The sequence below is a fragment of the Anas platyrhynchos genome, chromosome 1 (assembly GCF_047663525.1).
Source record: "Anas platyrhynchos isolate ZD024472 breed Pekin duck chromosome 1, IASCAAS_PekinDuck_T2T, whole genome shotgun sequence".
NCBI classification, from domain to species: Eukaryota; Metazoa; Chordata; class Aves; order Anseriformes; family Anatidae; genus Anas; species Anas platyrhynchos.
Window position 1 is genome coordinate 184,283,212 of NC_092587.1, and position 15,275 is coordinate 184,298,486.

The 15,275-nt window shown below is 37.5% G+C and overlaps 1 protein-coding gene across 10 annotated transcripts in view; it reads right to left on the reverse strand.

The window, feature by feature from the left end:
- The window catches only part of FRY (FRY microtubule binding protein), a 234,580-nt gene that overhangs the window by 176,263 nt on the left and 43,042 nt on the right, over window positions 1–15,275 (reverse strand). The window contains exons 1-3 of one of the 10 annotated variants that reach the window (XM_072032625.1): window positions 11,529–11,551; window positions 11,281–11,453; window positions 7,456–7,554 (exon numbers count right to left, since the gene is read on the reverse strand). The exons of 3 other annotated variants lie outside the window; for them this stretch is intronic. In XM_072032625.1, coding sequence (XP_071888726.1) covers window positions 7,456–7,554; window positions 11,281–11,453; window positions 11,529–11,536 — 280 coding nt within the window. In that variant the 5' untranslated portion in view covers window positions 11,537–11,551. Of the gene's footprint in view, window positions 1–7,455; window positions 7,555–11,280; window positions 11,607–15,275 lie in introns of those variants that run through there. 6 more of the 10 variants (XM_013094125.5, XM_072032624.1, XM_072032636.1 and 3 more) reach the window with 6 other exon arrangements.

Sequence of the window (15,275 nt, forward strand, 5' to 3'; positions counted from 1 at the left end):
CAGGGGAGCTTTAGGTTAGATGTTAGGAAGAACTTCTTTATCGAAAGGGTTGTTAGGCACTGGAACGGGCTGCCCAGGGAGGTGGTGGAGTCACCACCCCTGGAAGTCTTTAAAAGACATTTAGATGTAGAGCTTAGGGATATGGTTTAGTGGGGACTGTTAGCATTAGGTCAGAGGTTGGACTTGATGATCTTGAGGTCTCTTCCAGCCTAGAAATTCTGTGATTCTGTCAGAATCACCGTAATTAAATGCAGAACACTTTCTGTGACATTCATTTACTCTAAGGTTGCTCAAAACACGAGCAACAAATAAAAGAAGACAATACCATCCTGTTGGTTTTGGGGGAAGCTTCCCTAGAAGATAAAACACTGTACCAGACTACTGCTAGAGGTCCCATGTGTCCTTACCTCTACTTTTAAGCCAGGTCTCTCATTTACACTCTTAAGTACATATTATGCTTTGCTATATTTTGCATTTTCTTGTTTTCCAGGATTCTGTTAGGTATGCATGGATATGGATATAAGACAAGGGAATTTATATATATACATATGCAATTATATACCATAATATACATATATGTATTATATATATATATATATATTATATATTTACAGGGTAGTGAGGAAGTAAGGATGTCACACTGCATGATGCTGATATGATTGAATACCCATAAGAAGTTACTTAAAGCAGCTGGCAACTAGCAGCAATGGCAATTGGCAGCAATGCTAGTGACAGCTTGTATATTCTGCACGTGAGGCACCTCAGCACGAAACCCTGGTTGACAAAAAACCTGCAGGATGTGGCCCACACAACTGATGGAATTCCAGAAATACTGTTGCGTATAAAGAAGTACTTTATGTTCAAGGTATTTGAATTTTGTGTTAGCAAACATCATCTAGTATGCAAAAGGGTCAATAATGCTTTATTAAAAATAAAATGAAATGAGTGTTGATAAATGCAAACAAGCATTATAACTAATAATTATTTTAAAAAGACCACAATAACTTACGACTGAGAAGCACACGAGCCCATGCTTTATTATTTTTAAATGTGAGGTTTCAGAAATGATCCTGTCACGTTTTTGAGAGCTTGGCTTATGAATCATCAATGTGTGGGCTAGCAATATTGTTTGCACAGGAGAAACACTTGGTAACATCATAGTATGAAAGAATGGAAGCACAGAAGAATTTACCCTTTCACACTCTTTATGTGTCTGTACATGATCCCTTGCTTGGCTAAAATAGAAAAGCTGAAGGTAGGCTGCAGAGGTAGGATTTATTTGATTAAATGCAGGTGTTTACAATAAAACAACCCCAAATTCAGTTACTCAGCTTGGACATCAACTACGCAGCACACGGAAATTAGGGCTGATTCACCCCATTTAATGCTGACATCTACAACAGATGACATAGACCCACTTCTCTCCAGTGACCGTAGAGGGAGCTGGAAATGACTGCCTTAGGCATGGACATCTATTCAGCAAATGTCTGGCTTTGGAAAGATGAGTTCCACCTGGTTGTCCAGATCTGACAGCACTCCTAGTTATAACCCCAGAAAGAGTGATGCTGGCTTTCTCATCAGACTGCTCCTCTGCTGTGGCTAGCAAGCCTTAAGATGTAAAACTGAGCTACGGGGAGAGCACAAAGCCATTTTTCACTGTCCTCATCTTCAAGCCCAACCTAATGTTACAAAATATTAATGCCCCTAAACACTGATTTAGGTGCTAAATTTAGCAGCCTGTACATGCAAGTGGGATTATTACGAGTACCTGAAGCTATCTAATAAAAAAATAAAAACAAACAAAACCCTTCCTTTTTCTTTAAGATGACAAATCTGATAAGGAACTGCACCTGTTCCCTCTAGACCTCTGTTTTGAGAATGGAGCAACACTGCTGTATGTGGAAGCTCCTTCTCCAATTCCCCCCAGGGATCTGGAGTAGAGGAAAACAAAGGAGATGAAAAAGACAAAGGTGTCTGCCGCTCCTGCAACAACAGCCATTGCCTACAGGCAACACACAATGAAATTTAATGTAGGTCTACAGGATTGTTTTGACAGTTTTATCATTTATCTTTCACACACAAAAAAAAGCAAAAAAGTAGATGATGTTTTTCTGATAACATTCACTGGGCAAGATTGTCAACAAAAGGAAGAACCAGGAGATTCCACAAACACCAAAATAGTTTTGGAAAGTGGACTAAGAGAATTGTTATGACCTCCAGTAACACAGAGTTGGTGATGAACCAAAGTACTTGTAGAAGTAACAGGGGACACATTGAGCAAAATTGGGGTAAAATTCGATCAGGTTTACTTTTCCTTTTGATGAGCTTCATGAGATTCCCATTAAACAGGATGGCCCCAGTCCTGACCTCTGGAGCCCACTGGTGGTGACTGACCTCAAGGTAGACTTCATGTCACCAATCACAACCCTTTTGGCCTGGCAGCTCAGTTTTCAACCCACCTCACTGTCGTTTCATCTAGTTTGTATTTCATTAGTTTGTCTATGGGGATGTTACAGGAAATACCTTCAAAAAGCCTTTCTGAAGTTGAGATAAACCTCATCATCTCCTCTCGCATCATCCACCTCATCCACCAAGCCAGTTACCTTACTGTAGAAGGTTTCTGAGTTGGCCAAGCACGATATGTCACATAAACACGCTGACTTCTCCCAGTCATCTACCTCTGTATCTGGAAACTGGTTCCAGGATTACTTGCTCCATCACCTTTCCAGAGATGAAGGTCCCTAACCTGTTACCCCTCTCCCAAGGGTTAGAGGGTAAGTCTGCCATGCTCCAAGCTTTCCTACTGATTTCTGGGATTCCTGAAGGCCAGTCTTACCAGTAAAGACTGAGGCAAAGAAGGCCCTGAGTACCTTGGCCTTTTCCATCTCGATTGCCATAATTCTTCCTGCTGTTGTGTTATAAACTCAACTCAGACCTCTTCCTGGGTGGGCTTTCAAGTCAGAAGATTCAAAATATAATAATCAGATTATGCAGACTTCTTTATCAAGTATAAATTAAGATTTTGGGAAAGAATAAAATATTCTTAACCCTGAAACCAGGTAAAGGACAAACTGTAACACTACTCTTACTTAAGAGTCACAAAATTTATTATGACAAATCTAGACTTTAGTGACACTATTATTAGCTTCTGAAGAGAGAAATGCTGATTTTCTAGATCCAGTATGAATTTAGAATTGGACATGCAGTGACTTTTACACATACGTTTTGTTTATCCTCAGTTCACTAGGCAGAAAAAATACATTTCAGACCCCCAAAATGCACGTTGTTAACTTCATTTGGTTTCTGGTATTATGCTTTTCTTGTCATCCTTCTGCAATGATACCTATGTGTGATAGTGAGACCTCTTCTGCAGATTAGACTTTTTAATTCGTAACAGGGCCACAGCATGTATTGGAGAGATAACATCCAAATGATTCTCTATACAGGGGTCAATAACCATTCATGATAAAACTGAACAAGTTCTCTTTGAAGTACTTCAAGGTGACTGATTGAACAAACTGGTACTGAGTTTTAATGACCTTTATAGTCAATAAATGCATGTCTTTTTGGCCAGACTGCTGACTCAGCTATGTTAAACCACAAAGGATACACGTACCTCTCTTAATACTTGTAGGTTTTCTTTGGCCACAGGGCCTGATTGCATGAAACAGCCTACATGCATACAGTAAAACAAAGAGATGGTGGCGACATCCAACTCTCCATTCCTGGGCTCTTGCTAACCTCTGAACTGTGCCTAAAAACTGTAAGGGGAGACTGTGGTGGTCTAGACAAAATGGCCATGAAATGGGGCAGCTTTGCTAGAGAGTGATTTCTCTGACTTGAATGTGAGGAACAGGAGAGAAGAGACAGCTGGACCGATTAGTTTAGAGATTCTAAACAATGTAAAAGATACAGGACAAGCGAGGTTACAATAAGAAAAATGGCATTTATTGACGGCCCCTCTTTGTACCACACTAAACCTTATGATTAAAAATTCTTTTACCAACCCTTCACTGTTTGCATCTCAAAGAATATTATCCCTAGAAGAGGTTTATTAGGAAAGTATGTAATTCACAGCAGTACAGGGATGCACATGAACGTGTTCTGGAACTGCAGCATATTGTCATTAGAGACAGTAAAATTTCAGAAGCGGTAATTCTGAAGACATAGAACAAAACCCCAAAGAAAGTCAAGTAGTACCCTCAGGTAGTGTGAAAACAAACAAAAATCCTCATACAACCCAAACATGACAAAGAATGTCTTGAAATCTTGAAGTCAGATTCCTCATTTAAGATCCAATCCCCTAAATTCATAAAGTTCATGTGAAGTTCATGTTCAAGGAGTATTCCATTAAATACTTGATAAGAGTATTCAAAGACTATTCCACTAAATACTGGAATAACTCTTCATCACTAGAAATAAAGACATTTAATACAAGGGATACAGTTGATGTAATTTGTTCCTTATAAAAATCTAAACGTATGAACTCAGTATTTGTCAGCACATAGGTGGTTTACTGGAAATGCCACGAGGATTTAATTTCATGATCAGGACATCTTCAACAAGAGAAGCAGCACTGAACTTCTTCCAGCTAACTAGCTACATTCAGAGAGTTTTCATTACTTAGTCTTTTGTAGTTAAGATGAATTTTATTATCAATACCAATCTTCAGGCAAAATGTTAAGTTTCTGAACCTAAACAGATGAATAAAATGCAGATTAATTTTATTCTTGAAATTAAACATTTTCAGAAGCTCCTAAACACACACACACACACATTTTTAAAACTACTCCTTCACCCCCACCTTAAAAATTCAGGTACAGTATGACAGTAAATTAAAGTGAATGAAATATTTAGATTTTTTACTTCAGGGATTCTGAGATTATCAGATGATTTTGCTTGCATATTGTATGCTCCTATTAAGTATCTAAGGCTAGGTAAAGTATAAATAGAAGAAAGGAGAACAGTTACCTACCAAATGCATCGAGCAAGTCTGCAAAGTACTTACACGTAAGCAAGCACTTTACATGATGTATATATTGAGTGATATATATGCAATCCATAGACCTATCTGACTGTCAAGAGAACACACTTCGAAGTCATTAACTACGTTAGCTTATGTGAAGATTACCCTTCAGAAAAGGAACAAAATATACATCAGGAAGATGGTAAATCAAAGCCATTATGATAACCTTCAAGTCTAATTCTTCTGAAACATTTTTCTTGGCTGATAACGCTTTTGATTACAGCAGAAGCATCTCTGTAAGGCTTTAGAAGTAGTATCTATCTTTCCTGTAATTATATCATATATTTTTCTCAATGCTATTAAAAAAGGGGTTATTGTAGATGATGATTATAAACCATTAGCACAAAAATAATTCTTTAAGGGACAAAGGTAAAAATATTTTTATGGCAAGTCTGCCCTTTAGGGTGCCTCTTAAACCAGAGAAAGAGGAGACAATAGAATCTTGTCTTATCACAGCCAAAGAAAGATTTACTTAAAAATATTATGCAAACGTTAATGTTAACAAACCCTCACACGTTTACTGCACACAAAATGTAGTCGTGGCTTCTACCATTTAATGTAAAGAATGAGTGGCTTGTTCTTGTTTGTTTTCTATTTTGCTAACATTTCACAGTAATTTGATAGGATGCTGATATTCTATTTTAAATTCCAATACATTTTATATTAACATACTTTTTGGAGATGCAACCAGTGTTGAATACTAATTCACCACTCCCTCAAAATAATAGAACTGTACTAAGGGAGGAGCCTTTTATGTTTCCCAGATGGAAAGTAATCAGCACAAGTTTTAAGATTTTGTCCTACCCTTTAATCATTATCTTCTAGATAGCACATAGCAGAAGAACAAAGGGTCAAACAGGCAAACCATGTTACTAAACCACATTCTTCTTCACATTCTAAGGCAGCACATGAAGAAAATTTTTCTGAAATCAGGAAGCAAATGCTGTAATTGCTTCACAAGATCCTTCAGGACAGTGAAGTCTATAAACCCTCAAAAATTATATGATTTGCAATATGTTACTGCGTGCACAATGGGTTTTGTTCACTCAAGCACCAGAGTGCTTTAAAGCAAGGTCTTAATGTCTATAATAGCAGATGGTAGCAATATAGCAAAATCTTCATCTAGAATCTAGGTGGCAATAAAGCAGTTGCTGTTTGTTTTGATATTTTAAGGAACAAATATCAGAAAAAAAAATCCATGTCACAATAGCAGAAGGAACCTTATGTATCCTACCCTCACTTTCCTCCGTATCTTCCCCTTCAGCATCACCCTCAAGTCACTCTCCAATGGATACAGAAAGTTTCCTTTATGTCCCCAATACAAATAAAAGATATCATCATCTTCATCACCTGCCTACAAGAGCATTAGGAAATCAGTCTTCACAGTCCATAAAATACCAGCGAACCCAAGAAGAAAGAAAACAAGTTTGACAACACGCACACATTACATCAGACTTTTCAAAACGCAGAATCCCGACCTGGCCTCTGAATCATCAACCCATCCTTTCTGACGAAAATGACACTTAAAGGAAAACATTCAAGAACTAAAATGCTGAGTGGCATAACAAGTAACGTAAATTGGAATACGTAAGTGAGAAAGATTCAGAAGGCCACGAAAAAAGCAAGTCACCGATTCTTTAATTTCTATTAATGAAAAAGTGGTCGCTCACCCAGATCAACGAGTGGGCAAGTGCTCGCTCAATCAGCTGTGTACCAATTTGTTAACGTAGTGAATTAACTTAACATAAAGATACAAAAACTACAGTAACATACAGAAGTAATGCCATTCCAATATAAGAAACAAACAAGACATATTCCCCCCACCGCCACCACTTCTCAATCAGCTTGCTAGGAACAGTAAAGGAAAAACAAGTTGTTTTTTAAGTCAGAAAGGGAAGTAAAGAACTTTGGGACATGTCATTCTTGCCTTCCCTTCTGCTGTCAGTGGATGATACTTGTAAAACACAGCACCAACAGAAGCCAAACTTTAACAGGCAGGGTGACATTAGGGGTACCGTAACTGAATAGAAATTGTTCTGTGCAGATCACAAGTATATGGTGTTTCCATGCAGTGTAATTTATTCCAAGAGGAGACAGGATATTCAAATCTTCAACAAATTAAAATACTGATCACAGATCATTATAACTCATTTGAATCAAGACACAAACTGTACCCATGATTTTAAACATCCTTATTAGAAGTAATTAGATTTTGGCAAGCCTTTCCCAATTAATGTTGCCAATCAAAAGGATCAAAAAAGAGTCATACATACAGACTGCTTTACCCCGTGTCTCATGAAAAATTAAATAATTTATTTGTATCACTGTTGAATAACTTGTAAACATTTTTCTTATATGTAAAACCCTTCTTCCTTCCATTATGTTCAGTATTTTAATTTACATACAAATATGGTGTCAGGTCAACTTACTTATTTTAGAAAGTGACTTTGCTAGACTGTATGCTGGTCTGAACTCCAGAAATGCTTTGAGAGAGTGCCTCAAGACTTCTAACTGCGACAATACTTTCACTGAAAGAAAAAGCAGTGAATTTGTTAAAAAGTACTATCTATTCTGGTGTAAAAAACAGAGACCAGCAGCCTACAATCACAATCTTACTTTCAGTAGCTAAAGTGCTGTTAACCACTGACCTTGGTTAGATTAACTCACAGCAAAACCACGATGTTTTTACAAAGGTAGAGGCAATGAGTTAATTGCCTCACTGACTACGTAGAGCTGACCTTGGCTGTGAAGACAACACCTGAGTCATTGGCATAGGCCAGAGATGGAGGTGTGACTGCTCCTGGGAGAGGCAGCAAATCTGTAGTGTTTTTCTTACCTCCCGTCCTTTGAAGCTATCAACAAGCATTATTCAACCCTACCACAGGCTACTTGCATGTGAAAACGTAGAAGGAAAAAACAAGATACTAATAACAGTACTAGATTTTCATTGGTATTTAAATAAACACGACCAGCACACAATAAGAATCATTTTTTGTTTACATATATATACTTTTAAAAGTATTTTCACCTTTGTCACTTCTGTTTTGTTTTTTCTTTCTTCAAAAATTAAGAATCCCAAACAAAATCTCAGGCACGTTTGCAATGTATAAAATATAAATACAGAAAGCTCAACAGTATCAGCAGCTTTCTTCCAAAAAATCAATGAGAGCAAAAACTCAGCCTACATTTCCCTAGATTAAATTAATTTCTTAGTAAATACACACTAGTTTTCTTCTGGGTGACGTAGCACAGACGTCCAATGATGTTTAGCTCATCCATTTTAAATTCGGGCCCCTTCAGTTAGTTGAATTTCTTTCCTGGGTAGCTCTATAAAGACATAGTCTCGTAAGGCCTATTTATTGCTGACCATCTTTTTACCTTTCATTCTTTTGCCACTAACAAGCTACACTTTTGTCTTCAGGTTGGGCCAAGCCATCACTCATTTCTGCATGGTCCTGCAGGGTTAGGTTCAGCCCAGGCATGGCAGGATGATCTGGGTGCATGTTAGCATACCCATACAAAGTCCATTAATCCTATAAGGTTACAAAGCTCTCTCTTGATGCTAAATGGCCCTGTGATGTTGAGTATGATTACTTGTGCCCCAAATAAAAAGGTACCTCTGTGCACTGTACCCCTTTGACAATGCCATGGTTTCTCCTTATAATCACAGTTGCCCTCATCTAGCCATGTAGAAAAGAACACAAAACTCCTGACACCTTTGGATAGTCTTGTGTAGGCACACATGAATGACCAACTTCATGATGACAGGACAGACAGATGTGCCACTCTCCTCCAGAGTTTCAGCCTTCTAAGTTGCTAGCTATAAGCTATGAAAACAAACCCCCCCCAAAAAAGTAGTAAAATGGTAAAACATTGTACGAACGGACCTGTATGCCTTGCACCTAGATGCCTTTGTACGTCTTTGTTCACTGTTTCATTACTTAGGCTCTTTAAGATAGAAAATAAGGAGAGGAGAACAAAATGTACAAGAAAGAAAGGAAGGAGAACAAGATGTACAAGCAGTCAGACTAAATTGCAAGCATGCCCTAAAACTGAGACAGGTTCATGGTGAAATAAAAAAGTGAGATTAGATACTGGAATTAAAAGAAGGTGAAAGAAGTCAGAATGATACCAATTTTAAATATATATAGTTATGTATGACTAGGTTGAAGAAAGGAAACGAGTCATTTCATTCTTCAGAAAGTTTCAGCTTCAGCAGTGACCCAACAGACTGCACAGCAAGTGTACCAGCATGTAGCTCTATTTCCACCCCAATCCACATCCACGGCACAAAAGACAAAGGTCTAGACAACTTTGAGCTTCCTTTGTTAACCTATTTTCAAAAGCAAATCAAGTGCAGCTTCTCCCATGCATACTGCTGACCTACCAAACGAAAGGCTACACCCATCTTTCCATCATGCTCCATCAATTGCTTATAGCAGCACGCAATTTGCATTACCTTTGAGTGAAGTGCCCTTGAGTGTACAGTAACAGAGCTGCAGTGGATTTCATAAGGGCAATGGCAGCGTGCCAGACACACCAACTGCATTCAAGTGCTCGGATCTGACGCAGCACAAACTATGGAGTATTACTACTACTAGTGTGGCAATTTGGGAGGGTGGAAAGAGAACGGTGAGAGGGAATAAAGATTTTTTATTTTTTTTTTTTAATGAAAACCTTCAGATCACAGACCTAGAGACCTAGGGAGAAATCTGGGTGGGCTCAGGAGAATAAGGACACTGGAGAGCAAACATAAGGCTGTTCAAGATGGTTTTTCTATCAAAAAAAGTTGATGTACAGGAGAAAAGGGAGAAAAAGATGCAGGAGGTAAAAAAGAGAGGTGATTAAGGAGAAGAAAAAATAGGAATAAAACAAAAAGAGAGGTTCTGTCCTGCCCCAAATAATGCCTTTTGCCAGTCTCCAGCAGGCCACATCACCCCAGGAAGAGCCTGTTCAGGCACTGGGAAGCACAGGAGCCTTGGGCATGTCTGAGTCACCTGACTTAAGAAACAAGAAGGCTTTTTTTTTTTTTTTTTGTAATTGGGACGTAGAATATGACCGAGGAAAAAAGCTTCATTTCCTAAGGTGTTGTATGACAATTATACCTTTGTATAACAAAGGTGTAACTGAGGTTCTAAATCCCACACAAATGGTACTGCCCTGTGTCATCTTTTGACACTGTATTCCTATTCCTTCAGCTCATGAGAAGAATGAGAAGATACCCTTAGAAGTTTAGCTGCTATTAAGAAATATAATAATAGTAATATTTAAATAATCAGTACCACCTTTTTATACTATAGCTCTTCAAAAATCTACATGACTGTATTATTTCCCCCCTGGAGTTTTAACATCAACACTTTCATGTGGAAATTGAGACACCTAAATTTTTTAAAAAATTGTATTTTTATTTCAACAGAGGATTTCACTTCCTCTGTTGGCTTCACAGAAACATCTTCACTTTTGTAGGGATGAGCTGGCATTCATTTTTTTTCCCTACAGAATCTTTCAAGTCCTCCTCATAAAGATGATCTGATTGTTTGGCAACAACTCCTTTGTCTTCATGTTAATCTGTTGCCTTTTTTTTTTTTGGCATTTTCCAAATAATTTTTAAAACTTAACAAAAAAATAATTGCCATTAGCTTCACTGTAAGCACTCTTACACCTTGCTCATATTCTTAACAACCAGGGAGTTAAACTGAACTATTAACTACAAACATTACAGGCTCCAGTGCAAGACAGGAATTCAAAGCATGCATTTGAGTATTTAGTGATGTTAATTTCTGGCTAGAAAAAAAATAAAAAAGTCAGCTACACTGAGAAGTCCACATATCCCCAAATACCCTCCCCCAGAAAATTAAATGAGAGAACTTTAGAGCAGTGAGAGGTATAAACCTATACTGCATTTACTGATTGAATTGCTTATAAGTGGGGTTAAGCAAAATGCAGAGTTTAAAGCTCTAGAGAAGCAACTGATTCCCTTTCAATGCTAAGTATTAAAATAAAAAATCCCCACAAGCAAGCAAATGAAACCAAAAATATCACGAAATTTTTTATTTTATGTTTTGGTTCCATCACTTTAATGGTGACATAATGTAACATAAATGGTACTTTATTAATTCCATCTGTGAAGACTGCCTTAGGTTTTAAAACAGAATAAACTCTCACTGGAGTCAGACACTAAATTTGTCAAATATTACCCAAAAAGGTTTAAAAGATATTGTATACCAACACACTATTAATGTAGCATTTCCTACCTGAAAATATAGAAGGTCTTTTCTTAGGGCGCCTGGGATGTATAGGCTCTATATTCTTAATATTTCTTTGCAACTTCCCTTTAAAGTCATTTTCTAGCAGGATGTCTGGTGGGAGGCTACTCCGTCGTGCTGATTTGTAACGATTCGGACAGGAATTCAGTTTACTCCTAGTCCTAGAGTACAAGTTGCTGTCATCGACTGCCATTATAAAGCATTAACTCGTAAAGCCAACCCTGCACAAAGCCAACCTGCACATCCACAGGGCTTGTGACTCGTGGCTCCGGACCCAAGCAATCTCAGAGATGTTCTCATGCCCAGCTCAGCACTTGCCTGGGAAGTTTAGCGAGTTGATAGGCGTGTGCTGCAACAGGTGTAGGGTTACTGCATCGCCCCTCCTTGCATCACTTCAGCTGCACGGGGAGGAGACACGCCGAAATCATTAATTTGGAAGGTTTGAGGCAATTTGGAAGTTCAACAAACCTGAACCCAGCAGCACAGCCCGTGCAAAAGGGAAAATAACACCTCGGTAACAGGCACTGTCTAGGGCTAGTGGTGGTTGTGTTTTACCAACAGTGTTCGTCAGATCAGTTCATTAATACTTCATTATCTTGGCAAGCAAAACAGGCGTTGCTAAACCTTTAAAAAATAAAAAAAAAAGTGAGGGAAAAAGCAAAACAAAACAAAAACCAACCCAGTCAACTGCCTTGGGACCTGCCTGGGAAAGGAACAACCCGAGCAGCGTGCTCAGGTTCTTAGCCCTGTCCTTTGTCAGTCTTACATTTTTAGACTGGTAAACAAACCCAAAGCTCCAAAGTTTTTACAGTCACAATTACTTAAGTTTATTTATTCCTTTCCTCAAGAACCAAGGGTGTTATTTCCTTGCTGGAATCAAAATCAAAGAGCTGTCAGTGTGGCTGAGTTTCTGTATGTGTAACTGCTGATCGCTAAACCTGAGCCATTTCAACATGCGTATGAAGAAGGTGGTCTGTAAATTCTCCATCTAAATAAAAGCCACGGTGCTTACTAGAGGTTTGCTCATTTTTTGTTGTTGTTTTTGTAGTTCCAGTTATCCCGGTTATCTCTTGAGCCTCCCATGAATACAGTTTTCCTTTCTCCAAACATAAGAAAGAAAGAAGGGCAAATCCTGACACTTTGAATGAAACTGTTAATTTTCTTACTTAGAATTCTATCACAAATGTGACAAAAATCATTACTAAGTTAAAACCAGCCAATCTCATCTGTATAAACATTTTGTATTAAATAAAAATAACGTACAGCAAAGCGAATAAGCAGAGTGGTAATTTGAAGTGTCAGCAGCTAATGCTTCAACCATGGATACTTAAGACAAGCAGATTTTAACAACTGAAGATAGAACTTGATTTTTCCGTATAATTTAAAACACTTTAAATATGAAAGCTTTAATTTCTTTCCAAAAGATAGGGTGCATTTTATGATTGGTGTAATGATCATGAGTTTGGCTGCTCCAAATAACGCTTTTGTGTGAAATTCAGTAAAACCTTTATTATTGTTGACAAGTAATAAACAGTTCACCAACATGCTTTTGGAAGGAAAGATGGAAAACGATGTATTTTCATATGTATTTATGTAGAGTCTTAGCTTTTTAAAACATTTTATTACGTTAAAAATGCAGAAAGATGTAAACAGTCTGCTAGATTTTTCTTCTTCTTCTAGAAACTAGTTTGTATTTGGCTGGAAGTTGAAATTATGAATGTAAGAATCCAACCTCAAATACACTGGATCCTGCATGCAGAACAAGCTCATTATTTAAACCAAACCAATTTAAGCTAAATAAATGCTAACTGCAGGTAACAAAGTGATTATTTCTGCATTTCAAGCACTCAAAGGATCTTGAGCTCTGTTTATATGCAGAAATAAGCTTTTGAAAATCCCACTGGACTCCAAAATAGGTTAGGTCAGAATTAGGTTGTAACCAAAGGGAATTGTATGCCTAGATTGCTCGGGTCCATTCTAATAATTGCTTTAGGCCCAGGTCTTCATCATTAAGAGGCCAAAGTATTTCTATTGTGACCTTCAAATCCGTATAATTTATATATCTTATCCTTTTTTTTTCCAGTTAATTTTAAAAATATATATTAAAAAAACAGGTCAAAGAAAGTGTCCTTTCCCCCCTCCCTTTTTTCCCAGTTCCACTTGATTTTTCAGCTTTGACTCAACCAGCATAAGAAATATTCAGGGATCATAAGAAATATTGGGACCATTCCCAATGGTCCAACTCAACCAAAGTAACTGAATCAAAAGCTCAGCCGAAAGTGCTTAAATCTGAGCATATTATTTGAACCATGTGTGAAGACTGAAAAACTACAAATACCAAATGCAAGAATTGACATTTGAGGAACTTCAAATTGAAATTTGACAGCAGCGTTAAATAACATTTCAACATCTTCAGTAAGTGACCGAAGCACCAGGATATTCTGGAAAGAGCTCTTAACTTTTCTTGTTGAAACTGTTCCACAACGTATAAATAATTCAATATTCATTAGGAGAGTGACTTGAAACTGTCCCATATTCTAGCTGAGCGGCACAAGTGCTGCACTATACAGTCTTACCTTGTCCAACTCCATCAATATTCATGCCACGTGGAACAATACTGAAAGGAGGAAGCACTGCTGGGATGCTCAAACGTACAACAGACCCCACGCTCTTTTGAACTAGGGGAACCTGTCAAGGGTTGAAGGCCTTGATCCAGCAGCAGCAGACAGGAATATATGACGAGTTTACCTTATGATGGCAGTCCAGGGTGGGACAGATGAAAATCCAATGCATCTCATCCTTGAGTTGCTTTTTTTAGGATCCACTCTAGGAGACATACTCTGAGAATTCACGCAGACCTAACAGTTTGTAAGTGCAAATAGTCTAAAACCTGAAAATCCTTAGCGTAGCATTAGGTGCTGGCAGCAGAACAGAAGCTGAGGCTCCTGGTGGTGTCTGAAAGTTGTTGGACTAAGTGCTATTTTAGTGGCCTAACTCTTCTAGTGATTTCGTTTATGTATCTCCTGTTGGAGATTTTCTCATCTTTGAGGGGAATGTATAAAAATTTGTAGTCTACTCCCAAATAAAACCACTAGAGAGTAAGTTACAGCACAATACAAAAGAACAAAACTGGAGATGGGGGAGAGCTCTTTGAAGAGCTGTTTGTTAATTATAAGACCCAAGAAATAAAGCAGAAGCACTGAGCATTCCAAATAAACAATAAATAGAAGACATTTTGAGATTCAGCTACAGATAGAAATGCACAGAGCACTCTTGGTAAAATTTGAGATTCTTATCCATCAGTGTTGCAGTGATAGGTCTATTTTCTGCTTGAACATCAAAGCTTTGCACTTTTATAAATAGAAATAAAACAAGAGGGAGAAAACAAAACAAAACAAAACAAAAATTCCCTCCAAACTGCAAGCATGACGTATGGAAATAAATTTGTTAACTTTTATGCAATTAATCATGAAGTTCCTATCATATACATCCAGGAATCCAGAACAAAATAGAGAATCCAATGGCTGAATGATTTTCAAAAATAAAAATAAGTTAATAATTGAAAATTACATGTAAATATTTTATTCTCCAGTCTCTAATATGTATTCTTAGAAGGCTACAGCATAGTTGAAGGAATTACATTTCACTAAACCTTTTATTTAAAACAGTGATTAAAATAATTAATTGCTGAGTAAACCACCAAAATTATAATATAGTAGGACTAATCAACATAATTAATATGAAAAAAAAAAGTGTCACTAATCTATTACAGTTGCTTGAGCATAGGAGATAAAGGATAAGGATTATTTATTTATTCCCTCAAAGGTTTAAACAAGATCTTTCAGAAGAGATTCCTAAAACGAAGTAATCATTGCGTTAAGTTTGGTGCCAAATCATGGAAGTGCTCAAGCGATACAAAACAAAGCACAGGAAATACAGTTTGGCTACACATTCAGTGTGGCAAAGGTTCATGCCTCTGTAGT